Source organism: Oncorhynchus nerka, linkage group LG2, assembly GCF_034236695.1.
Source record: "Oncorhynchus nerka isolate Pitt River linkage group LG2, Oner_Uvic_2.0, whole genome shotgun sequence".
Lineage (NCBI taxonomy): Eukaryota > Metazoa > Chordata > Actinopteri > Salmoniformes > Salmonidae > Oncorhynchus > Oncorhynchus nerka.
The window spans coordinates 23556199-23584057 of record NC_088397.1 but is presented as its reverse complement, the minus strand read 5'-3'; the positions used below and the strand labels follow the sequence as shown (position 1 = coordinate 23584057).

At 45.4% G+C, this 27859-nt stretch overlaps 1 protein-coding gene across 1 annotated transcript; it reads right to left on the bottom strand.

The window, feature by feature from the left end:
* On the bottom strand, positions 1-27859 carry LOC115145054 (heparan-sulfate 6-O-sulfotransferase 3-B-like). The gene is made up of 2 exons (XM_029686289.2): positions 26991-27859; positions 1-3615 (listed from the first exon to the last, which is right to left on the bottom strand). Exons 1-2 carry the CDS (start codon positions 27557-27559, stop codon positions 2844-2846), a joined length of 1341 nt encoding a protein of 446 aa, XP_029542149.1. The 5' UTR covers positions 27560-27859; the 3' UTR covers positions 1-2843.

Genomic DNA, 27859 nt, shown 5'->3' with positions numbered 1-27859 from the left:
ACTAACTCATAGTTGGAAAGCAAACTTACAAGGTCGACTAATACAAGTCCTGTCCTAAATAACCAAAGTATGGGAGGGTGGTTAATGAATCCTTTATTGTGTTATTTACTATCGTATCTTACTTTAGATATCATGAGCAAGTCCTAGGTTGCAAAGCTACCGCTAATTCACCAAAGTTACTGGAATTTTCAGTAATTTTGGTAATTAAAATGTCATCTTTGGTAACTTTGGTCATTTACTCAAATAACTTAAAAAATATATATTCATATATGTATACATTTTTTATATCTGTGTCCATATTGTCCATGACTTTCTAGTGTATAGACCATATCGTTCAAGAGGAAATAGCCTAATTAATGAAAAAAAGCATCTAATCAAGAATGGCATTATTTTAATTTAACTCTGCAACTCTTCCAACTATTGACTTTTTTCACAACTGCTACCAGTTTGACGCCAAAACAGTTACAACAAAGACATAGAAGTGTGTAAAAAAATATAAAGGTGTTTTATGCTGAAACCCTCATATTAAACACCAATGGTATTCACTAAGTTGATGGTTTATATTTGGATAATATTTTACAGGTTTTTCATTCAATTTCTTATTTTAAAATCTTATGTGATTATTTAATACATTTTACATGTGATAAGGCCACATAGAGGGCCATATATAATTACAGACACCTGTGATAAACTGAAGTACCCCAAATGACCTGTAGATGTCATCTGATAAAATACAAAAAAAGCTACCAAAATTCTGGTAGTTTACTGGTAAACTTTGAAAGTTTCCAGTATTATACAGTACTGTGCAAACGTTTTAGGCAGGTGTGAAAAATTCTGTAAAGTAAGAACGCTTTCAAAAATAGACATGTTAATAGATTATATTTATCAATTAACAAAAATGCAAAGTGAGTGAACAGAAGAAAAATCTACATCAAATCCATATTTGGTGTGACCACCCTTTGCCTTCAAAACAGCATCAATTCTTCTAGGTACATTTGCACACAGTTTGAAGGAGCTCAGCAGGTAGTTGGCCCAAACATCTTGGAGAACTAACCACAGTTCTTCTGTGGATTTAGGCAGCCTCAGGTGCTACTCTCTTCATGTAATCCCAGACAGACTCGATGATGTTGAGATCAGGGCTCTGTGGAGGCCATACCATCACTTCCATGACTCCTTGTTCTGCTTTACGTTGAAGATAGTTCTTAATGACTTTCACAGTATGTTTGGGGTCGTTGTCATGCTGTAGAATACATTTCGGGCCAATCAGATGCCTCCCTGATGGTATTGCATGATAGATAAGTATCTGCATGTACTTCTCAGCATTGAGGAGACCATTAATTCTGACCCAATCCCCAACTCCATTTGCAGAAATGCAGCCCCAAACCTCCACCATGTTTCACTGTTGCCTGCAGACACACATTTGTGAACCGCTCTCAGCACTTCGGTGAACAAACTGCCTTCTGCTACAGCCAAATATTTCACATTTTGACTCATCAGTCCAGAGCACCTGCTGCCATTTTTCTGTACCCCAGTTCCTGTGTTTTCGTGCATAGTTGAGACGCTTGGCCTTGTTTCCACGTCGGAGATATGGCTTTTATTTTTATTTAAAAAATGTAGCCCCTTTTTCTCCCCAATTTCGTGGTATCCAATTGTTAATAGCTACTATCTTATCTCGTCAACTCCCGTACGGGCTCGACGAAGGTCGAAAGTCATGCGTCCTCCGATACACAACCCAACCAAGCCGCACTGCTTCTTAACACAGCGCGCATCCAACCCGGAAGCCAGCCGCACCAATGTGTCGGAGGAAACACTGTGCACCTGGCAACCTTGGTTAGCGTGCACTGCGCCCGGCCCGCCACAGGAGTCGCTGGTGCGCGATGAGACAAGGACATCCCTACCGGCCAAACCCTCCTTATCCCGGACGACACTAGGCCAATTGTGCGTCGCCCCACGGACCTCCCGGTCGCGGCTGGTTGCGACAGAACCTGGGCGCGAACCCAGTCTCTGGTGGCACCCGGGAGGCCTGGAGGTATGGCTTTTTGGCCGCAAGTCTTCCAGGAAGGGCACTTCTGAGCATACATCTACGGACAGTAGATGGGTGTACCAGTGTCCCTCTGTTTTCTGCCAATTCTGATTGTGAAGGGAAGTAAGCATGATGTGTCTTTCATCTGCTGCAGTAAGTTTCCTTGGCCGACCACTGAATCTACGGTCCTCAACATTGTCCGTTTCTTTGTGCTTCTTCAAAAAACATCTGGAAACCCCTGTCTGCCTTGATATTTCTGCCTGGGAGAGACCTTGCTGATGCAGTATAACTACCTTGTGTCTTGTTGCTGGGCTCAGTCTTGCCATGGTGTATGACTTTTGACAGTAAACTGTCTTCAGCAACCTCACCGTGTTAGCTTACCTGCCTAAAACGTTTGCACAGTACTGCACCCTCCCTTTGCAACCCGAAGCGAACCACATTACTTTTCAAGAATCCTGAGGCGCTCATTTTATTTACATACAGTCCCATGGAGATTCTGATAAAATCTTGTAGAATGTCCATTTGACACCGTAGAGTTGCTCAGCAACTTTGAAGAACAGACAAGCATTAGAAAATGAACACACACAATAAACTCTGCATGAGAGGAGAAACAAAAGTTTACCACATCATAATATATAGTAATAATAAATAATAAATACATCCATCTGAAAGATTAAGACACCATTGGGCAGCCCAATGCAGAGAGAGCGAGAGAGAGCGAGAGAGAGAGCGAGAGAGAGAGAGAGAGAGAGAGAGAGAGAGAGAGAAAGAGAGAGAGAGACTGACAGGAAGTACTAGTCCTTACATGGGTGTTACGGCCTCACCATCTCACCACCTGGCTGCTGTAGTCCTCTGTGGTGGCTACACCTCCCACCTCCTCCCCTTCCACCCCCTCTATCTCCCTCTCCTCCTCCTCCCTCCTGGCTTTGGAGATGGGGGCTGTGTGCTGGTGTAGCCGCTGCCTCTCCTCCTGCCTCTCCTGCCTCCTCCTCAGCCTCTGCTCCTGATGCTGTGTCTGGCGGCTGTACTGGTACCTCCGGAGGAACAGCTCCTTGGCGTACTCGTACAGCTCCACGTCCAGGGCGTTGAGCCCCTCGATGCGCCGCCGCAGAGCCCCCTCCCCCACCCCCACGCTGGCCGCCCGCGTGCTGTTGATCTGCGTGAAAGCCTGGATGAAGCGCAGGCCGAACGTCCGCTCAAACAGGTACTGCGTCTTGCGCTGGAACTCGGTCAGGCCGTAGAAGGCCATGTTGCGGAGGTTGTTCTTGGCACTGGCTAGTAGGACGCGGCCGCGCTCCCGTTCGGCGCCGGCGGTGAAGGTGGAGACGTTGTAGCAGCCCACCAGGCTGAGGTCGGCCAGCATGCGGACCTGCCGGTTGTTGGCCAGGTTGGAAGGGCAGTCCATGAAGTTGGTCAGCGTGACCCCGGTCCAGTCGTCGCCACTGTAGCAGGCGGGCAGTTCGTCCTGGGTGGGAGAGCGGCCGTCACACATGTGCAGGGCTGTCTTCCAGGTGGCGCCACGCTGCACGTGCTTCCACTCGCTCAGGTAGCGGGAGACAGGGTCCCTTAGCATGGTGATGTAGTAGAAGTTCCTGCAGCAGCAAAGACAGAAAGAGACATTAGTTTCAATACTTGCTTCCTTTCCATGTCTCCTGTCCTTATCTTTTTTCCTCTGTGCTCTCCAATCCGTAATGACAGAACTGGGAAGTGGGAGAGTTAGAGAGAGTGAGACTGGCACACGTCTTTCACTTTCCCTCCCTCTATCTAACACTCACTGATGAGCTAGAGGGTGGCAATGAGCTATAATTATTTGACCATGTGAGAGAGAAAAAATGTGGAAATGGGGCGATGAAAAGAGTGAAGAAAATATTTATCACATTTAAAAATAGCCAGCACTAGAACTCTGATAACGCTCTCTCTAAACAGTGATCCTAATGAGCTGAGAGCACAGTGGGCTATCTCATTTTTAATACGGAATAAGAGATATTTCTCATCTTATTGCCAGGCCTCCCTAGTTCCTGAATATGCATGCCTTGGTACCTTCCTTTCACTACATAACAAATAGCTACATTTCATTGCGCTCTACTGTACTTTTTCGGGAAGATGATCAATTTATCGAACATCCAATCCCTAGAGGATTTCTCATAAATCAAAAAAGGGAATATAGGCTAAAGATGAGCGTGTAGTCAGAGAGATCCCCTTCTATGTATATAGAATCACTTACATTTAACATTTAAGTCATTTAGCAGACGCTCTTATCCAGAGCGACTTACAAATTGGTGCATTCACCTTATGACCTCCAGTGGAACAGTAGTGCATCTAAATCTTTTCAGGGGGAGGGGGGGTGAGAGGGATTACTTTATCCAAAGTTCTTCTTCTAACACAGATCAACTCGCATTGCACTATTTTCTACATTCGTTTTCTACATAGTCAAATAAAGCAAGGGAACCGTTTTGGGCACTGGAAAAAAATAGTAGCACCCCCCCTTGACAGGTAGTGACGGGAGTTTGAGAATTGAAAGCTGCAGCTACACGGAGTCAGACTGTGTCAAACATAGAGCGCTGCTTGTTTCCACTTTGAGATCCCTAACGGCGAGCTGCTAGAGGTTTATGAGGAGCGGGTAGGAAAAGAGTAGACTGTCAGAGGAGACGGAGCTTCACGAAGCATTCACTTGTACATTCTGAATCAGATGGGAACAGACACTTTATAAGACAGATGCCATAGTCAACACTGAATTGCTAACATTTTGCCGGAAAGGAAACTTGATTTGCTTAACATTTTGCCTGATCAGAAACTGAATTGCTTGAACAGGACTTTCTCAACGGTGAGCAATGGGGTTGAGTAGTCAGAGTATGTCTGATGTTGTCTCTATTCTGATGAACAAATATTGATTTCTACCAAACCTCTTAGGGGTAATTGAGAAAAGTGAAATGTCAGTCTGCACCACTGAAGTGGTAATAATGGCTCTGTGACTGTCATTTAAAGAACCATCTGACTGTTGACCTTTTGGTGCAGGGGACACACACACATCACCCTCAAAGGTAATTAGGAGATTATTTGTCAGGTGGCAGACTACCATCGACCGAGATTTTAATGTGTCAGCAGAAATAGATCCTAACAAAGTTTTCTCTCATGATACACACGTGCGAACGTGCGCGCACACGCACACACAGAGGCTCACACACATGCACACACACATGCACACACACGCTCCAAGCCGTAATGGATATCCGACCACGGCACAGGCTGTAAATGTATTAAACTGGCAGCTTTGATACACTGAGAGTGTGGGGAGAGACGGACACACACACCCAGAGCTGTACAGAGAGATGGACACACTCCCACAGCTGTACAGAGAGATGGACACACACTCCCAGAGCTGTACAGAGAGATGGACACACACTCCCAGAGCTGTACAGAGAGATGGACACACACTCCCACAGCTGTACAGAGAGATGGACACACACTCCCAGAGCTGTACAGAGAGATGGACACACACTCCCACAGCTGTACAGAGAGATGGACACACACTCCCAGAGCTGTACAGAGAGATGGACACACACTCCCAGAGCTGTACAGAGAGATGGACACACACTCCCAGAGCTGTACAGAGAGATGGACACACACTCCCACAGCTGTACAGAGAGATGGGCACACTCCCACAGCTGCTGCCTACACAGTGTTTCAGGGAAGAGGGCATTTTAGACCTCCATTACCTACAGATGTAGGACCTTTATTTGATCACCCTTTTGTTGCTGAGCATTTTCCTTCACCGCAGGAATGATATGCATAAATTCACTGAAAACCCACAGTTCTATTAAGAGTATATTACTTTTCATGTTACTACATTTTGACCAGCTAATAGCCTAACCACTTTTCAAGTGACATTATTGACTAAATGTTCAAATCCTGTTGCTGCAGGATTATTTTGCTGTGACAATATGATTTATTTAACGAGGCAAGTCAGTTAAGAACAAATTCTTATTTACAATGACGGCCTAGGAACAGTGGGTTAACTGCCTTGTTCAGGGACAGAGTTTTAACTTGTCAGCTCGGGGATTCAATCTAGGAACCTTCCGTTTACTGGCTCAGCGCTCTGACCATCAGGCTACCTGGTTAGAGGCCCAATTAAGATCCTACATCTGGGCCGCTAACCACAGGACAGGCCCATCAATACGTCTCCACACAATCCAGACATTCTAGCTCCATCCTCCTATTCTTCCATAGTGACCTATTGACATGAATGGGCGAATGTCAAAGCACTCCGATTACTCGTCTGTGTGTGTGTGTGTGTGTGTGTGTGCGTGTGTGTGTTCGAGGGACAGAGTGGTTGGGAAGGTCGGAGCATCAATCAACAGTTAATAGAGTCCGTCATCAAACAATGGAGTGTTCAGCTTTATCTTACTGTGCAAAACAACAGTGCACACGCACATTGTTTCAACATGCACACGTTTGGCATGTAATTGACCTGGGACAACATCATATTCTGTAACAGGATGGATGTTGACTTACAGACTGGCTACACTCCATGCATTTACATATATACTGAACCAAAATATAAATGCAACATGTAAAGTGTTGGTTCCATGTTTCATGAGCTGAAATAAAAGATCTCAGACATTTTCCATACGCACAAAAAGCTTATTTCTCTCACATTTTGTGCACAAATTTGTTTACATCCCGGTTAGTAAGCATTTCTCTTTTGCCAAGATAATCCATCGACCTGACAGGTGTGGCATATCAATAAGCTGATTAAACAGCATGATCATTACACAGGTGTACCTTGTGCTGGGGACAATAAAAGGCCACTCTAAAATGTGCAGTTTTGTCACACAACACAATGCCACAAATGTCTCAAGTTTTGCAGGAGTGTGCAATTGGCATGCTGACTGCAGGAATGTCCACCAGAGCTGTTGTCAGAGAATTGAATGTTAATTTCTCTACCATAAGCCACCTCCAATGTCGTTTTAGAGAATTTGGCAGTACATCCAACCAGCTTCACAACCGCAGACCATGTGTAACCACGCCAGCCCAGGACCTCCACATCCGGCTTCTTAGGAGGATGGAGCTTCTTCACCTGTGGGATCATCTGAGACCAGCCCCCCGGACAGCTGATAAAACAAAGCCCTTCTGATTGGCTGGGCCTGGCTCCCCAGTGGGTGGTCATGTGAAATCCACAGATTAGGGCCTAATGAATTTATTTCAATTGACTGATTTCCTTATATGAACTGTAAATTGTTGCATGTTGCGTTTATATTTTTTGTTCATTATACTAGTTTCATTTCTACAGCACAGAAAGAACTCCAGTCACTTGAAGCTGACCAGAGCCTGAGGGCTTGTTTTACTGTGTTAGTGCCAGTCATCTATAAAATGGGATGAAATCTAAATAAAACAAGCTGTGAAACTGTACTCCAAACTATTTAACGCCAAATCGTATATACTCTGTGTGCTTATACATATATTACGATCCCTTATAAATGACACTCAAACAATGCTTAGGGTCCATCATATTTTTCATCATTTCATAATTGATATAAATTATTTTTTTTATCACAGAAAATCTGGTGGGTTTATGTCAAATGGTTTTTATATTTTTGTATGTACATAAAGTGTAATATCGGGATGCAAACTGAAAATGTAATCCATTTCAACTCTATAACTGACATGGTACATGTGTCTTCTATTTTCGAAGCCCATAACCATGTGTGTATAATTTAGTTTCAAGGAAGATTTGTTTAAGACTACCAAGAAACACTCTGTGTGGGACCCTTGTTCAGCCCACTGCAGTAAAAGGTTAAATGCTGCAGGTAGATGGACAGATCTAGCTTACCATCCTCAAACCGGTACTTTAACCCTGACCTTAGATGACCGTCTACACTACAACTCCCTCCCACTGTTTCAACAGCTGTAGCGGGTTGCTACTCCTCTAATGAATATGTGTGAATTCTACTGGGTTTCCATAATGGAATGAGACAGCTCGGATTCTATTAGCGTGGCTGGAGGATTGATCCTGTCTGATGACTTCATTGAGAAACAAACTACTATTCGCACAGAGCTCAATCAGAGAGGTGCCGGTAAATACACTTGATTGATTGATTGATTGATTGATTGATTGATTGATTGATTGATTGAAATGAGCCCAGCTCCTCTCTGTGTTGCTCTCACAAAATCCCTGTGTAACTTCAATTCAAGTTGTGTTACAACAAGGAATATGAACATGTACTGTAAGAAGCCGAAATAACTTAATATTCATAACCACGAAGTCACAAATATTTATTGAGATAAAAGAGCAAACCAAGCAATATAGGGAAAGTAAGTAAATGAGCAACAACGTAATTCACTACTACATAATCATTTTCATTCAGAAGAACACCCCTCCTCATCTTCTGGCATGGTCAATGCAATGGTTGTGTCTAAAATGGCACCCTATTCCATGTAGTGCACTTATTTTGACAGAAGTAGTGAATTGTTATAGGAAATAGAGGCCTCTATCCACCCTAATAAGATGAGTGCCACTCAATCATTCATAACGGACCATTTCAACAGTGCATAGAAACACTCTGGACAAGCCATCAATACTGCCCTGCCAGGACTCCCAGTGTCTGTCTGATGGATGGTTGAATAAAGATAATTGGTCAAATACTTTCTTTTTTTAAACTAAATGGGCGAAGTTGGCTTATGGCATTTAACACGGCTGGAGTTGTATCCACTGGCCTTCAGTAAGCTATACAGTGTCTGCTGACCTTTTAGACATAGTTCTCTGGTTTGGAAATGTCTGAGGGGAACAGAGGGTGTTATGGGTACTCGGACCCATGGTAGTCGGGAAGATACTTGGACACAAACTCTTATGATAAAAAATAATAAAACTCTAAGAAAACAGTATGCTGCTATATCAGACAAAGCACTCAATGACTAACTTAAATGAATGGACGGGACACTTAAAACAGGAGCAATAGGATTTGAAACACCTTGTATTCCCATAGACCTAGAATTCTATTTCTATGTCTATGCCCCTCTTATGGCCTGATCTCCAAGTCTCCTTCATCTGCAGTGCAGACAGCCTCTCATTGATTTCCCGGAGTGTGTGGGGCGAACTTGACGCTATTGCTGGCTCCCCCTTGCCTCCCCTCACCTTCCCCTCGCTTGCTTAGGCTTTAAAGGATCTCACGCCGTAGAGGAAATGTGGAACATGGGATCAATATTAGCCAAGACAATTCTCATTCATTACTATTAAGGACACACACTGGCTTGATGAGGTGGAACTGAGTCACTTCCTGGAAAATGGCTCAAATCAAATACAATTTTATTTGTCACATGCTTCATAAACAACAGGTAGACTGACAGTGAAATACTTACTTACGGGCCCTTCCCAACAAAGGAGAGATTTTTTTTTTTTAACAATAAAAAAGAACAACAAGAGGAATAAATACACAATGTTGATGCACAGGGGAAATTGAGGTAGATATGTACATATAGTTAGGGGTAAAGTGACTAGGTAACAGGGTTGATAGTAGCAGCAGTTTATGTAATGAGTCAAAAGAGTTCAAAAAGGGACAATGTAGATAGTGCGGGTAGCTATTTGGGTAACTATTTAACGGTCTTATGGCTTGGGGTTAGAAGCTATTCAGGGTCCTGCTGGTTCCAGACTTCATGCACTGGTACCACTTGACGTGCGGTAGCAGAGAGAACAGTCTATGACTTGGGTGGCTGGAGTCTTTGACAATGTTTAGGGCCTTTCTCTGGCACCACCTGGTATAGAGGTCCTGGATGGCAGGGAGCTCGGCCCAGTATGCACTTCCCTCTGTAGTGCTTTGTGGTCAGATGCCAAGCAGTTGCCATACCAAGCGGTGATGCAGTTAGCCTGGAACTAGCCTGGAGCTAGGCCCATCTCTGGGCTAGCCGAAGAAATCCTTCAGATAATTCCCGGGCTTCAATACCTCTTTTGCTAATTAGCCTGGATCCTTTGCTGCCGACACGGAGCCCCGCCGATCCATCTCGACTGGTCTACTGACGTAACCGTCCCAGGGGGTTTCTGTCCCGAAGCAAGCACCAGTTAGCCTGGAGCTAGCCTCAAGCTAGGCCCATCTCCCGACTTAGCCGAAGAAATTCATCAGATAATTCCTGGGCTTCACTCACTGGATCCTATGATCACTCGGCTACACATGCCTCTCCCTAATGTCAATATGCCTTGTCTATTGCTGTTTTGGTTAGTAATTTTAGTCTATTTCACTGTAGAGCCTCCAGCCCTGCTCAATATGCCTTAGCTAGCCCTTATGTTCCACCCCCCACACATGCGGTGACCGCACCTGGCTTAAATGGTGCCTCTAGAAACAAAACCTCTCCCATCGTCACTCAATGCCTAGGTTTACCTCACTGTACTCACATCCTACCATACCCTTGTCTGTACATTATGCCTTGAATCTATTCTTCCGCACCCAGAAACCTGCTCCTTTTACTCTCTGTTCCGAACGTACTAGACGACCAGTTCTTTTAGCCTTAAGCTGTACTCTTATCCTGCTCCTCTGTTCCTCTGGTGATGTAGAGGTTAACCCAGGCCCTGCAGCCCCCAGCATTACTCCCATTCCCCAGGTGCTCTCATTTGTTGACTTCTGTAACTGTAAAAGCATTGGTTTCATGCATGTTAACATTAGAAGCCTCCTCCCTAAGTTTGTTTAATTCACTGCTTTAGCACACTCCGCCAAAAAGGAAGGCAACCAAAAATCCTGAAAATTCCATCCCTAACTATAACATTTTCCGTCAAGATAGAACTGCCAAAGGGGGCGGAGCTGCAATCTACTGCAGAGATAGCCTGCAGAGTTCTCTCATACTATTCAGGTCTGTGCCCAAACAATTCGAGCTTCTACTTTTAAAAATCCACCTTTCCAGGAACACTTCTCTCTCTCTCTCTACTTGTTATAGACCCCCCTCAACCCCCAGCTGTGCCCTGGACACCATATGTGAATGGATTGCCCCCCATCTATCTTCAGAGTTCGTACTGATAGGTGACACAAACTGGGACATGCTTATCACCCCGGACGTCCTACAATCTAAGCTAGATGCCCTCAATCTCACACAAATTATCAAGGAACCTACCAGGTACAACCCTAAATCCGTAACCATGGGAACCCTCTTAGATATCATCCTTACCAACTTGCCCTCTAAATACACCTCTGCTGTCTTCAAGCAGGCTCTCAGTGATCACTGCCTCATTACCTGCATGCGTCATGGGTCCGCGGTCAAACGACCACCCCTCATCACTGTCAAACACTCCCTAAAACACTTCAGCGAGCAGGCCTTTCTAATCGACCTGGCTCAGGTATCCTAGAAGGATATTGACCTCATCCCGTCAGTAGAGGATGCCTGGTTGCTCGTCAAAAGTGCCTTCCTGTCCATCTTAAATAAGCATGACCCATTCAAGAATTGTAGAGCTAAGAACAGATATAGCCCTTGATTCACCCCAGACTTGACAGCCCTTGACCAGCACAAAAACATCCTGTGGCGTTCTGCATTAGCATAACATAGCCCCCACGATATGCAACTTTTCAGGGAAGTCAGAAACCAATATACTCAGTCAGTTAGGAAAGCTAAGGCTAGCTTTTTCAAACAGAAATTTGCTTCCTGTAGCACTGATTCCGAAACGTTTTGTGACACTGTAAAGTGCATGGAGAATAAGAGCACCTCCTCCCAGTTGCCCACTGCTCTGAGGATAGGAAAAACTGTCACCACCGATAAATCTACGATAATCGATCATTTCAATAAGCATTTTTTCACGGCTGGCCATGCTTTCCACCTGGCTACCCCTACCCCGGCCAACATCTCAGCACTCCCTGCAGCAACTTGCCCCCCCCCCCTCCCGTGCTTCTCCTTCACCCAAATCCAGACAGCTGACAATCTGAACCCTCTCTCTAAAATTATCCGCCAAAATTGTTGAGACTCTTATTATTAGCCTATTCAACATCTCTTTCGTATCGTCTGAGATTCCCAAAGATTGGAAAGCTGCCGCGGTCATTCCCCTCTTCAAAGGGGGAGACACTCTAGACCCAAACTGTTATAGACCTATATCCATCCTGCCCTGACATTCTAAAAAGCCAATTTATTAATAAACAGATCACTGACCATTTCGAATCTCATCGCACCTTCTCCACTATCCAATCTGGTTTCTGAGCTGGTCATGGGTGCACCTCAGCCACGCTCAATGTCCTAAACAATATCATAACCGACATCGATAAAAGACAGTACTGTGCAGCCGTCTTCATCGACCTGGCCAAGGCTATCAACTCTGTCAATCACCACTTTCTTATCGGCAGACTCAATAGCCTTGGCTTCTCAAATGACTACCTCGCCTGGTTCACCAACTACTTCTCAGATAGAGTTCAGTGTGTCAAATCGGAGGGCCTGTTGTCCGGACCTCTGGCAGTCTCTATGGGTGTGCAATAGGGTTCAATTCTCAGGCCGACTCTTTTCTCTGTATATATCAATGATGTCGCCCTTGCTGCTGGTGATTCTCTGACCCACCTCCACGCAGACGACACCATTCTGTATACATCTGGCCCTTCCTTAGACACTGTGTTAACAAACCTCCAAACGAGCTTCAAAGACATACAACACTCCTTCCGTGGCCTCCAACTGCTTTTAAATGCAAGTAAAACTAAGTGCATGCGCTTCAACAGATTGCTGCCCTCACCCTCCCGCCCAACTAGCATCACTACTCTGGACGGTTCTGATCTAGAATATGTGGACAGCTACAAATACCTAGGTGTCTGGTTAGACTGTAAACTCTCCTTCCAGACTCACATTAAGCATCTCCAATCCAAAATTAAATCTAGAATCGGCTTCCTATTTCGCAACAAAGCCTCCTTCACTTATGCCGCTAAACATACCCTCATAAAACTGACTATCCTACCGAACCTTGACTTTGGCGATGTTATTAATAAAATAGCCCTCAACATTCTACTCAGCAAACTGGATGTAGTCTATCACAGTGCCATCCTTTTTATCACCAAAGCCCCATATACTACCCACCACTGCGACCTGTATGCTCTCATTGGCTGGCCTTCACTACATATCCGTCGCCAAACCCACTGGCTCCAGGTCATCTATAAGTCTTTGCTAGGTAAAACCCTGCCTTATCTCAGCTCACTAGTCACCATAGCAACACCCACCCGTAGCACGCGCTCCAGCAGGTATACTGCACTGGTCATCCCCAAAGCCAACACTTACTTTGGCCGCCTTTCCTTCCAGTTCTCTGCTGCCAATAACTGGAACGAATTGCAAAAATCTCTGAAGCTGGAGTTTTATATCTCCCTCTCTAAATTTAAGCTGCTAGGGAGTCCTCAATGTAGGTCTCCATAGCCTTGGTCTCCGGAACCGAAAGAGAGTACAGTCGTCCCCGGGGCGGAGTGGTGCATGGGAAAAGATCATTCCCATAGTCAAATGGTTGGTGCGGCGGCAGCGAAGTGGCCCGGGCCTTACTGAACACCTCCTGGAGGTCCTGGTACTCCACGGGAATGGAGGAGAGGTCCGGGGCAACTTCCGAGGCCCCAGGAAGACGTCCCGGGGCAGGCTGCGCTGACTACAGAGGGGCTGTACCCCAGAACCTGAGACCATCCTATCCACCTCATGCCTGGCGACAGCACCCAGCTGGGGAATAGCGAAGCAGGTTTGGGAGGCACAGCGTTCCCAGCCAAACCGGATGTTCGTTCCTGATGCAGTCCGCTCGACGGTCCTGGAGTGGGCCCACTCCTCCAGGCTTGCCTGCCACCTGGGCTCCCAGCGGACCCTGGCTTATTGTGCAACAATGCTTTTGGTGGCCTACCATGGTTCCTGACGTCTCCGCATTTGTCGCCGCTTGCATGGTCTGTGCACTGAATAAGACTCCTCGGCAAACTCTGGCTGGTCTCCTCCAACCTCTGCCTGTCCCTCACCGTCCCTGGTTCCACTTCTCCCTAGACTTTGTCATGGGTCTCCCCCTGTCTGATGGCAACAGCGCCATCCTGACCCTTGTGGATCGGTTTTCCAAAGCCGCATACTTCATTCTTCTCCCCAAGCTACCCTCTGTCAAGGAGACGGCCCAGCTCGTGGTGCAGCATGTCAGCATGTCCGGATCCATAGACTGCACATTGACATGGTCTCCGACCTGGGTCCTCAATTCTCGTCCCGGATCTGGAAGGCATTCTGCACCTTCATTGGGTCGTCGGCCAGCCTGTCCTCCGGGTTCCACCCCCAGTCCAAAGGCCAGTTGATGTGAGCCAACCAAGACCTAGAGACTACTCTGCGCTGCCTGGTCTCCGCCAACCCCACCACCTGGAGCCAGCAGCTTGTGTGGGTCGAATACGCCCACAACACGTTTCCCTGCTCTGCCATGGGTCTATCACCTTTTGAGAGTTCCCTGGGGTATCAGCCCGCTCTTCCCTGAAAAGGAAGAAGAGGTCGTCATACCTTCTGCCCAGATGTTTGTCCGCCGCTATCGTCGTACCTGGAGGAGAGCCTGGTCGGCCCTTCTCAAGACCACCTCCAGGTATCGACGACAAGCGGATTGCCACCGGACCCCGGCTCCTGTACCCTTCGCATACATCCCACCTTTCATGTGTCCACCTTTCATGTGTCCTTTCACCTTTCATGTGTCCAGAGTTAAACCCATGTCTCACAGCCCTTTGTCTCCTGTTTCCGCCAGGTGGCGCCTCTAGAGAGAGAGAGGGGGGTACTGTCACACCCTGATCTGTTTCACCTGACTTTATGCTTGTCTCTCCCTCCAGGTGTCGCCCATCTTCCCCATTATCCCCTGTGTATTTATACCTGTGTTCTTTGTTTGTCTGTTGCCAGTTTCTTTTGTTTGTCAAACCTACCAGTGCTTGTTCCCCTGCTCCTGCCTGTTTCTTGCTCCTGTTTTCTAATTCTTCCAGGGTTTTCACCATTCTAATTGATTCATTAATGTATACATGACTGTCTCTGAAATATGTTGATGTAAAAAAATGCGCTCAAAAGATGCCCAACAATTTAACAGAGCAGTAGATGAGTTTATCTGTCTGGATGAGGTGCCATTCTGTGGCATTGGCTAATATGCCTTGTTTTTTGCTGTGGTATCGTTTTGGAATTGTTTTGGTATTGAGTGTCGTGATGGTATTGAGTATTGTGATACTAAATCTGGTATTGAAGTCAAAATGCTGGTATCGTGACAACACTAGTTGTCACGTTCGCTGGAATAATTATCGGACCAAACTGCAGCACGATATGGTTTTCACATAATATTTATTTGAAAACGCACAAAACAACAACGAAAGAACGAAACAAACAACAAATCGTGACTACAGAGGTGCTACGTGCACTAACTCAAAACAATATCCCATAAAACACAGGTGGAAAAAATGATATGATCCCCAATTAGAGACAACAATAGCTAGCTGTCTCTAATTGGGAATCATACCAAACACCTACATAGAAAAACTAAACTAGAACCCCACATAGAAAATAATAACTAGAATACCCCCAGTCACGCCCTGACCTACTATACCATTGAAAAACAAAGGCTCTCTATGGTCAGGGCGTGATAGTCCCCCCCCCCCCCACAAAGGTGCGGACTCCGGCCCGCAAAACCTGAAACCAAATGGGGAGGGTAGGGAGGTTAATTAGTGTCGGTGGCGGCTCTGGTGCGGGACGAAGAAACCGCTCATCCCGCGGATCCGCCAGCATCGGAGGCAGCTCTGGTGATGGACGAAGAACCCGCTCAGCTCGTGGATCTGCCAGCTTTGGTGGTGGCTCTGGTTTGGGCCGAAGAACCCGCTCATCCCGTGGATCCAGCCATGGACCCGGGCTGAACCCTGTGCCTGGACCTCGGTGTCAAGGAAGACTCTGGCCTTGGAGCTGGACTGGACACCGTGCATAGACTGGGCATCGGCGCAGGGGAAGGCTCAGGCCATGGCGCTGGAAGTTTCGGACCGTTGACCGTCGCAGGAACGTTCCGGACCGTTGACCGTCGCAGGAAGGTTCCGGACCGTTGACCGTCGCAGGAAGGTTCCGGACCATTGACCATCTCAGGAGGTTCTGGACCGTGGACCGTCGTTGGAGGTTCCAGACTGTGTACCGTCGTTGGAGGTTCCGGACTGTGGACCGTCGTTGGAGGATCCGGACTGTGAAATGTCGGCGGAAGCTCTGGAGTGTGAATCGTCGCCGGAAGCTCTGGACTGGGGAAGCGCACTGGAGGCCTGATGTGTGGGGCCGGCACAGGTGGCACCGGACTGGTGACACGCACTGCGGGCGAGTGCGGGGAGCAGGCACAGGACGTACTGGACTGGGAAGGCGCACTTGAGGGAGAGTGCGAGGAGCAGACACAGGACGTACCGGACTGAGGACACGCACTTCAGGGAGAGTGCGAGGAGCAGGCACAGGAATTACCGGACTGGGGACATGCACTTCAGAGAGAGTGCGAGGAGGAGACACATGACGTACCGGACTGGAGAGGTGCACTTGAGGCCAGAAGTATGGAACTGGCACAGGTTGCACCAGGCTGCTAACTGGATCCTCTGGTCGGATGTTGAGCAGAACACACTTGTACAACGTCTCTCTCATCTCACTCTCTCCCAACTTTGTCATTGCCTCCCTGACAGTCTCTGGCTCTACCCTCTGCTCAGCCGCCAGCTCCATGTGTCCCACCCCCAAATATAAAATTGGGGTTGTCCTTAGGCGTTCTGTAGCCGTGAACCCTTTCGTCGTCGCTGTCCTCCATAATCTCCTTCTGTCTGTCGCCAAGGAAGGATTTTGCATCTCCCCATTACTTCTTCCCATGTCCAGAAATCCTTCCCTCTTTGGGCACGCTGCTTGGTCCTGATTTGATGGGATATTCTGTCACATTCGCTGGAATAATTATAGGACCAAACTGCAGCGCGATATGGTCTCCACGTAATATTTATTTAAAAACGCACAAAACAACAAAGAAAGAAGGAAACAACCAACAAACCGTGACTACAGAGGTGCTACGTGCACTAACTAAAAACAATATCCCATAAAACACAGGTGGAAAAAAATGCTACTTAAATATGATCGGGACAGTAGAGGGTAGTAAGTTTTAAGTTCCTCGGCGTACACATCACAGACAAACTGAACTGGTCCAGAAATTTGGCTTGTCACCAATAGCACTCACAAACTTTTACAGATGCACAATCGAGAGCATCCTGTCAGGCTGTATCACCGCCTGGTACGGCAACTGCTCCGCCCACAACCGTAAGGCTCTCCAGAGGGTAGTGAGGTCTGCACAACGCATCACCGGGGGCAAACTACCTGCCCTCCAGGACACCTACACCACCCAATGTCACAGGAAGGCCATAAAGATCATCAAGGACAACAACCACCCGAGCCACTGCCTGTTCACCCCGCTATCATCCAGAAGGCGAGGTCAGTACAGGTGCATCAAAGTAGGGACCGAGAGACTGAAAAACAGCTTCTATCTCAAGGCCATCAGACTGTTAAACAGCCACCACTAACATTGAGTGGCTGCTGCCAACACACTGTCATTGACACTGACCCAACTCCAGCCACTTTAATAATGGGAATTGATGGGAAATGATGTAAATATATCACTAGCCACTTTAAACAATGCTACCTTATATAATGTTACTTACCCTACATTATTCATCTCATATGCATACGTATATACTGTACTCTACATCATCGACTGCATCCTTATGTAATACATGTATCACTAGCCACTTTAACTATGCCACTTTGTTTACTTTGTCTACATACTCATCTCATATGTATATACTGTACTCGATACCATCTACTGTATGCTGCTCTGTACCAGAGCAACTCCAGCCACTTTAATAATGGAAAAATGTATGTTAAAAAAATGTATCACTAGCCACTTTAAACAATGCTACTTAATATAATGTTTACATACCCTACATTACTCATCTCATATGTATATACTGTACTCTATACCATCTACTGCATCTTGCCATCTTTATGTAATACATGTATCACTAGCCACTTTAAACAATGCCACTTTTATATGTTTACATACCCTACATTACTCATCTCATACTGTGCACGATACCATCTACTGCATCTTGCCTATGCCGTTCTGTACTATCACTCATTCATATATTTTTATGTACATATTCTTTATCCCTTTACACTTGTGTGTATAAGGTAGTTGTTGTGAAATTGCTAGGTTTGATTACTCGTTGGTTATTACTGCATTGTCGGAACTAGAAGCACAAGCATTTCGCTACACTCGCATTAACATCTGCTAACCATGTGTATGTGACAAATAAAATTTGATTTGATCCCCAATTAGAGACAACAATAGCCAGCTGCCTCAAATCGGGAATCATACTAAACACCAACATAGAAAAACTAAACTAGAACCCCACATAGAAAATAATAACTAGAATACCCCCCAGTCACGCCCTGACCTACTATACAATAGAAAAACAAAGGCTCTCTATGGTCAGGGCATGACACTAGTTCAGTGTTGCTTGCCTCAAAGCGAACATAGAAGGCATTTAGCTCATCTGGTATGCTCACGTCACTGGGCAGTTGGTTTACCTTTTTAATCTGTGATAGTTAAACTAAACCTGCCACATCCAACGAGCGTCAGAGCCGGCATAGTAGGATTCGATCTTAGTCCTGTATTGACGCTTCGCTTATTTGATGACTTGTCGGAGATAGTAGCCAAATTGCTTATAAGCTTCCAGATTAGAGTCCTGCTCCTTGAAAGTGGCAGCTCTAGCCTTTAGCTCAGTGTGGATGTTGCTTGTAATCCATGGGTTCTGGTTGGGATATGTACGTACAGTCACTGTGGGGACAATGTTCTTGATACACTTATCAATGAAGCCAGTAACCAATGTGATAAACTCCTCAATGTTATTAGATGAATCCCGGAACATATTCCAGTCTGTGCTAGCGGAACAGTCCTATAGCTTAGCATCCGCTTCATCCAACCACTTCCGTATTGAGCGCATTACTGGTTTTGTCAAACTCCAAGCAGGCTGTTCTGTGCCTTTTACTGAGGAATGGCTTCCGCTTGGCCACTCAACCATAAAGGCCTGTAATATTTTATGGAGAAACATAGAATATTACAGTTCTTCAGTTTGTTCTCTAGTGATTGTATGTTCGCCAACAGAACAGAGGGTAGAGGCGGTTTATTTGCTCCACAGCATAACCTTGTCAGGATGACGGCTCTTCTGCCTTTCCTGGGCTGACGCTTCCTCTTTTCGAGTCCCGGGATTAGCGCCTGGTCTGGAGTAAGCAGCAAGTCCAGAGCTGTCGAATCATTGAAGTATAAATTGTCATCCAAATCAAGGTTAGTGGTCGCTGTTCTGTCCGGAAGCTGTTTTTGTTCATAGTAAATTATGGCGACCACGTTATTGTACAAAGAAGATACGATCAGCGTAACAATACACTCAAAAAGCAGAATTGGTCCGGGGCCTGTAAAATGGCTGCTATCCACTGCAGCACCATTTCTTACTCTTCTGCTGTGTTGACTGTTTTAAGTCTGTGCACGAAGTCCCCCCCCCCATAGGAAGTTTGGCCAAACTGAGACTACTGTCTGTGATTCCAATCCAATGAGGTGAATAAGTCCATCAGACATTTCAATAAATCACGGTTGTCTGACCTGGTACTTGTGTACTAGCGTTCCTACCCTACCCTTACGTCCGCCATAATTGTGTGATACTGGTAGATAAGAGGTTTGAAAGTCGTGGATGTTTCTACTTCACACTGAAGCTAGGGTGTTGATGATTCTTGGGGAGTGTACCACACAACCAGTGCAAATCCAATTCAAAGGTGTCACTAACACCACACTGAAGCAACATTCACCCACATAGGCTACACGAGGCGTACCATTTTCTATCATACTCTTTCATCTTTACAAAAACCCAATCGGTTGTCCTATTCCCAAACTTAACACCCTCAAACACTCTCCGACACCCCTTTCTGGTGTGTGAATTAGCTTCCCTGCAGGAGACACAGAGGGTGTGAGTTTGTGACCTCCTGCTCCCCAGCCCCCCTGCAGGAGGTGGAATTTCCTGCTGGGAATGGAGGTTGTGTCCTTGAACCGTGCAGTATTGTGTTTGTATCAAGCACGTTGTGATTGGTAGAGGCAGCAGGCCAAAGGTGCTAGACAAGAAATAGAAAGATAGTGAGAGATGCAATTAAAAAAATATATATATATATTTATCTAGGCAAATCAGTTAAGAAAATAATGCTTATTTACAATGACAGCCTTCCCCAGCCAACGCTGGGCCAATTGTGCACCTCCCTAAGGGACTCCCAGTCATGGCTAGATATGATGCAGCCTGGATTTGAACCAGGGACTGCTGTGATGTCTCTAGCACTGAGATGCAGTGCCTTAGACCACTGCGCCACCCGGGAGCCCAAAATACAGACATATCAGAGCACGTTGTGATCACTAACTGGCAATTAAACATTAAACATTCACCATAAACCATTAACCAACCAACCACTGGCAATGTTACTATACTTAGTGGCAGATTCATTCAATACTTACTGTAGGGGCCTGAAAGATCGTCAAAACAGGGAACTGAACATAACAAATCACATCGCCTAAACATTTCTTTCCGAATATTAGAATGTCATTATGGGAGTTATATTAGTGTGGGAAACGATCAGATGGGAGTTGGATCATCAGTGTGTCCATTGAGCCAGAGCCACGTGGAGCTGTGTGACTACTGCCAACAGCCAGACTGTGGGTGATATCCTCCCCAGTCTGGTCTAGAGATCTACTTAATGAATCCTCACTGAGAGAGAGAGAGAGAGAGAGAGAGAGAGAGAGAGAGAGAGAGAGAGAGAGAGAGAGAGAGAGACAACGACAAAACAAAGAGCTGGAGCTCTGCATTATAAACCCTCGCTGCACCACATGGTCTCAGAAAAATACAAACAGAGGGTGAGAGGGAGAAGTGACAAAAAAGGGTCAGACTGACCTCTTGTCCATTCACACTCTCAGCACTGTCCCCGGCCCGTACAGCCAAGTGTGGGAGTGGACAGACCCATTCACTCTAGTGTGTGATTGATTTTGTTAAATGACTGATTGCTGCTCAAGCCAGTTCCAGGATATTAAGGTGTTGTTAGGGTAATTAACTTGTAATGACTAGCGCTCAGAGATCATCATGGTCAGGTAAAAAAAAAATGGAACTAGCCCCAATTATGACAACTGAGCTCACTAAGTCCTCACTGAGAACGTTTGATACAGAGCATCAAGTAACGTCAGAGCTCACACTGGGCAGCATGGGACTGTTACTGTATCTCTCTCAGTGGGTGAGTCCCAAATGTCATCCTATTCCCTAAAGGTCACTAGTTTTAACCAGAGCACTATGGGCCCTGGTCAAAAGTGGTGCTCTATATAGGGATTAGAGATACATTTGGGACAGAACCACTGTTTCTCTTCCTGGATGTATATGACTGTCACCATGTATTAGGGACCAATCAGATCACTTCTGCACTCTCTCCTGTTCGACGGCGTGTATAGTCTCTCTCCGCAGATGAAGAGTGAATGCTGATGCAACACTCATTTAAAGCAGGGAAAGATGCTACGCGCTAGCCAAGCATGAACAGCTGTGTGTGAAATCATTTTTTCCTTTAGAGATGCCGTGATTACTTAACACCACTTGTTTGGCTGATGCTGTTGGATTAAATAGTCGTGCATATTAATTGAGCAATTAGTTGATGTGACTGAACAGATCACTTCCTCTACTGGAGTTCTCTGCCAGTTGTTACATGAGGTGATAATAGAATACCTTCCTACAGTGCTCGCACGTGCACACACACACACACAGGCACATACCCACACACGCCCACGTGCCAACACACACACACACAGTACAACGTGCAGTCCATTACAAGACCACGGGAGAATAGGCAGAGAAGGAATGTTACTCGATACGGCACAGATCCATTTCAGATTGAGTAGACAAAAAGAGAGGGGGGGGGGGGGGCTAACTGTGGTTCTCTGATGGTCTCATATCTGGGATGCTATTTCGGGAGCTACAGGAAAGCCCTAGGGATACTGGTGTAGAGACAGTGGAATAAAATGAGAGATTTACTGGGTAGATCTTGGGTTGAGAGAGAGAGAGAGAGAGAGAGAGAGAGAGAGAGAGAGTGAGAAAGAGAAAGAGAGAGGGGAGTGAGAGAAGGAGGGCGAGGTTGAGAGGGCGGGGGAGAGGGACGGTGGGTGGGGGGGTGGGGGGACACCAAAGAATAATGGACTCTCCAGTGAATTACTTGGACCACAATGTATTTCAGCCTTCACTTTCCCCCAGCACAGAGCAGCGCATATTTCTCAATTGACAGAAACCTGCTTTTGTTGCAAAGATTTGGACATTTCCTAAAGATAAACTATACAAGTCAGGAGCACAGCAGCCTGTCAGGATTGTAGTTAGCATGTCACCTTTATCTTTAACACAGTTATCAGAAAGACCATGTACTGCTTATGGAACTACATACAGTAATACATGGAACCACAGCAATGGCCTGCAGACACAGATGGCCAAACAGGTAATGATGCAATCACATGTCACTCATTTTATTTGTATTATTATATTTTACCTTTATTTAACTAGGCAAGTCAGTTAAGAACAAATTCTTATTTTCAATGACAGCCTAGGAACAGTGGGTTAACTGCCTGTTCAGGGGCAGAACGACAGATGTGTATCTTGTCAGCTCGGGGGTTTGAACTTGCAACCTTCCGGTTACTAGTCCAACGCTCTTAACCACTAGGCTACCCTGCCGCCCCATGAGCATGTCCTGATTGTTTCTCAGAAAATAACTTGGCATGGCGACATGAAAACAGTCAAGTTATGTCTCTATTTCAAATGACCTTGTATTAGAGAAATTCAGAGTCAAACAAAAGTATTTTGAAATTCTTTGACTCAGCCAATGGCATGCTACTACTCTAATACTCAAACCTGGAGTGTTAGTATTTACAGTAGCTTTGAGGTATTAGTCATGAATTGATCTTGACATGTTAATCTTAGCAGTTGTTTTCTTCTAAATAAGTCACTTCCAATCCTCTGGGTTGTCTTGGGTGAGCTACACGCAGCATTCGCCTCACACACACACACACACACACACACACACACACATACACACACACACACATAGCTGTTACTGTAATACCACTCACACAGATTCTCTGTCGTGAAACCTGTGCACTCAAAACACTTCTCGATAAGACAGAAAAAGAGAGGGGAAAGGCACAAGTAGAAAGAGGCTTGTATCCGGGACTTTAGTGACGTGCTATACATGCACGTGAAGAGCGACAAGTTTGTGTATAAATCGGGATCTGCTCCTTAATCTGCCTTCAGATGATAAAACAATGTAATCTCTAATCTCCCGTAAAGGAGTGTGGAGATTTTACTACTATCCTCTGAATGCCTCTGCAGAATACACGATATTACGTTACAATGGAACATGTTACGTTCTGATTAGGGACTGATACATTTTTGGAATATGATCCAAACCAACGACACATTCGGTTTTTTGAGAGACTTCCCAGGCAATTGCTGGGAGAAGGTGTTGCTGACACAATATTTTATTAAGGCATATGATCAATTGACCAACTTCTATGGGAAATAATAACTGAATGGACCTTTGGTCTAGTTCAGGGTTTCCCAAACTCGGTCCTGGGTGCAGGTTTTGGTTTTTGCTCCAGCACTACACAGCTGATTCAAATAACCCTCTTCATCAAGCTTTGACTATTTGAATCAGCTGTGTCGTGCTAGAGCAAAACCCCAAACGTACACCCCTGGGAGGCCCCAGGACTGAGTTTGGGAAGCCCTGGTCCAGTTAATTCCAGGTCTATAGAAACTACACAGAGGGAACACACTAATGACAGAATTACCTTATACCAACTTGGCTAATTAAGGTCGGAAATCATACCTCTCTCTCTCCTGCCTTCTGTGAAGAAGAAAGGGGTAAATGAGTGTCAGAACCGGGATGCTGTGTCTAATGATGTGTGAAGAGCATGCTCCGAGCTCTGTGTGCATGTGTGTGTGCGTGCTTGTGTGCATGCGTGCGTGTGGTTGATCTACACAGAGTGTCTGGAACACACACACACCTCGGAGTGTGAGACATCTGCTGTACATGAATACACCTGGGCTACACCTCCACTGATAATCACCTTCTGATCATATATTATCCGTTTTATTTCATTTTATTGACATGTTCTTATTCATTTTCGTCCTATCTGATGTGACTTCCTTGTTATATGTGTGTGTGAAATGGGTTGTGACAGTCATGTGAAATTCACTGTAAATACAGTTAGAAATTCGATCTACCCTCTGAACTAACTGGGAGAGGAGCTTACATAAAACAGCCTTCTCTTCAGATGGGAATCTTGAGCTGAGGGATTTAACGGATGACAAATTGACTTAAGTGCAGGACAAGATTAATGTCAGAACTTTGCCACCAGATGGGTTTTTTCTCATTTTCTCATGGTCTGCTTTGGGTCCCAGTGCCAGTGAAACATGGAGGAGGAAGACAACGCTGAATCATCAGTGTACTGGATTTTGTGCACAAAACCCATATTATTAGACTACTAGACTGCTGTGGGTCCTGGGTAGGATGTTTTATCTCTCCTCCTATAAAACAAAGAAAAATGTTAATAATATATTTGTCTATTCTAGTAGTGGTGTCTCTTTGTGGAAGAAACACATTAGCCGATGTTCACAGGCTCTGAGTAAAAGCCGTGTCCGTCAACCTCAGGGTTTGACTTTCATTTTCAATGAATTGAAGAAAAGAAAACTGTCAAAGATAATGGTCAGTTTTCCAGTTCATAGCCGGTGATTCAATGCCATTCGAATTGGATTGTTCTGAGATGGAATTGACCCCAGAACAGGTAATTATGTTATCTTTCTACTTGGGTGAGACAGTGAGGTTTGCCTTCTCTCTCTCTCTCTCTCTCTCTCTCTCTCTTTCTCTCTTTCCTACCATTGCAGCTGACCGTGCAAGAGCAGAAGTGACAAATGAGGCAGGTTCTAAGGTTGGAGCAGTGTGTTGCTGCTGTGAGGAGCACACCATGCTGGACTCTGTGGCACGGTGCTCTTACTAGTAATTGGCAGTAACCTCACATGACTCACTGATGGGGTTGGTCAAGTGAAGGTAAATTATGTGGAAAGTAGGACGGAAGTCAAGAAGGGAGGAAGGGAGGGAGGGAGGGGTTTTAGCATTAGTACAGAGCCTAATCCTGATCATGTTGGTTAGGAACAGGAGATACATCCACATTCACCCACGGTGGGCATTCCAATGAAAGTAGTCTGATGTGACAGGATCTGCTGGGATGGATGTGACCTTTCATGCGTTAGCCTGACTGAAGCGTCCCATGCTCTGGAGTTGCATGGGGACTGCCTGGAAATGCCAACGCTGTCAGAGCTCTGGCACCAGCCCTGACACAGCCTCGACCAGGGGAGACCAGATGATGGGGTGTCTGTGAGTTGACCCGAGGGCAACAATAGACAGATGGCAGCTTTGGCTCCACTAAAGACCAAATTGTCCACATAGATGCTCCATACTAGCCTATAGGCACGGAGACTCTCAGAGTGACAACCTCTCAATTTACAATGTCAAGGCCCAGTGCAGTTTAAAACATGTTTTTCATGTGTTTTATATATTTCCCCACTATGAGTTTGGAATAATACTGTAAAATTGTGAAAATGATGATTAGTGCCCTTTATAGTAAGAGCTGTTTGAAAGGCCGCCTGAAATTTCAGTCTGTTTTGGTGGGATGGAATTTTGGCTTGCCTGGCTTGCCTAGACCAATAAGAAATAAAGTTCCAAACCTCTCTGCCAATAACAGCTTGTTTTCAGTTTCCCCCTCCCCAATCAGATGACGCCCAGACAGTCTTAGCAAATATCTTTGTTGAGAAATTGCTCTTTGCTGACAAGCTATTTTTGTTGATATTTTACCATTTATATGTTTTCTCAAATGAAGGTAATTAATTGCTACCCAGTAATGAGTTGATATTGAGATTAAAATGACTGCATTGGAACTTTAACAAACCAGTGGTTCTGGTCTGACCGTTTGATCCGTTTCATTTCCATGCTTATTCTTCCTATACAAGCAGATCATATTTCTGGAATACTTACCTTTCCATTGTACCAGATTTACTGTTTCAGGTTTCACTATCTCAGTCTATATGGTCTTTTATAACACCCTCATAATCATTGATTATCTTTGAACTCTTGATACCAATAAAAACCATGGGGATGATCTACAGTACTCTACTTGTATTATCCCCATGGTTACAGTACATCCTAAATCTACAGTAAGAAGTATGGGATCAGGACCAACAAGAGGACAAATGCACCAACCAAAATACAAGAAGATTAAATGATTGTAATGTCAAGCAGAACCCAAAAAGTAAAAAGGGAACAAGTTTTTTTTTTAAATGTTTTAACTAGAAGTGTTTCAGCCTTTCTACCCCAGAATGGAATAACCCTGACATAGATGCAGTTTATAATGTGTTTATAGCCATGTATAAAGGCGGCATGTACATTAAGTAGCCCTCTGTGAGGATAACTATTGCCTGTTAAAGCCTTCAGAAAAGTGCAAATTCATTTTCAACGGGAACATGAGTGCAAAGGGGGACAGTTTTCACATCTTTAGTCAAGCTCCTTGCCTTCTATGCTTTTAATCAAGCTTTTAGCTCTATTCAAAAGAGAGGCTAATCATAGTATTTTCATACAAACCATAACGATTTGAATCAGTGTTCATGCTGAGTTGGAACAAAAGCCTGCCCACTGCAGCCCCTGAGAGTCAGGGTTTTCCACCCGTTGCATGGTATCGTTCCTGTTATGGATATGTAGTATAGGCTACATTATTCTTTCAAACCTATCTGATCACTGAATTGAATTCTGTCAATGTACACTTGCACCTCGCACTGTTTCTCCTGGCCACAAACAGTTTAGGCTCTACTGATTAGGTACAGGAGCAAGAATCAAATTGAGACCCCCTTACCGCCCGTTCCTCTGAGCATCCTTCTTGCTTTTCTTGTTCATCACTGCAGGCACGCAGTTAGTGAGCTCGGTCCAGTCCGCATGGAGACCACAACTCCAGCCAGTAGAGAACCTGGAGAAAAGCCAGGACTCCGCTTTGCCCGGGCGGTGACAGGTACATTTCTTCTGTCCGGGCATACAATCACAGGGCTGTTCGAGGTGAATGTTTCGGACAAGGTGTCGTCCGAAAGTAGTCCCACCGGTTTTCTGGATGTGGAGGAACACTATAACGTCATCTCCTTTGATGTTGAAATCCACGTGTCGCTCAAGGTCTCGGTCAGTAAAATTGAATTTAGACTGAATTTTTGAGGAACCCTCCTCGTCCAGCCCATCTTGGTACGCGTAAATGTCGTCCCCCGAGTGATATTGGCGGAACATTCCACTCAACTTGTCCCCAGTTAGAAAGCGACAAGAGTTACTGCCGGCTGGACAAATGTACTGATAGCCTATCATCAAGAAGACCACGGCCAGTATCGGAATCAAAATGAGTTTGTTGGATTTATCCTCCATTGTGCGTGGTGAAATAGTCATGTCATTGATAAAAGCGGTAACATAAAGTCTCCAGCCAAACCAAATGCTCTAACTCCTCGTGCACCCTGCTTCATCGTAGCCTAGATGGTTACAGTTGTCAAACTTGATGTCTCCTTTGGAGCGATGCACATCTCTCTAGACAGGCAGCCTATTTATTTCCAGCAGCAAAATGTAATAATAAACGATTCCCAACGCTGTGCCAATGTATCGTCTTCTATTGTCAGAAGCAAGGGAGACATTTGTGAAATTGGAAAAGGAGACATAGCCTATCCGGGGTAGTCTATCTCAAGAGCGCGCAGC

Bases quoted from the DNA above. Each gene is read 5' to 3' on its own strand.
- LOC115145054 (XM_029686289.2), bottom strand. From the start codon at position 27,559: ATGACTATTTCACCACGCACAATGGAGGATAAATCCAACAAACTCATT. The intron at 3,616-26,990 runs GTAAGGGGGTCT...TTGCTGCTGCAG, and splicing joins GATGCTCAGAGGAACGGGCG to GAACTTCTACTACATCACCA.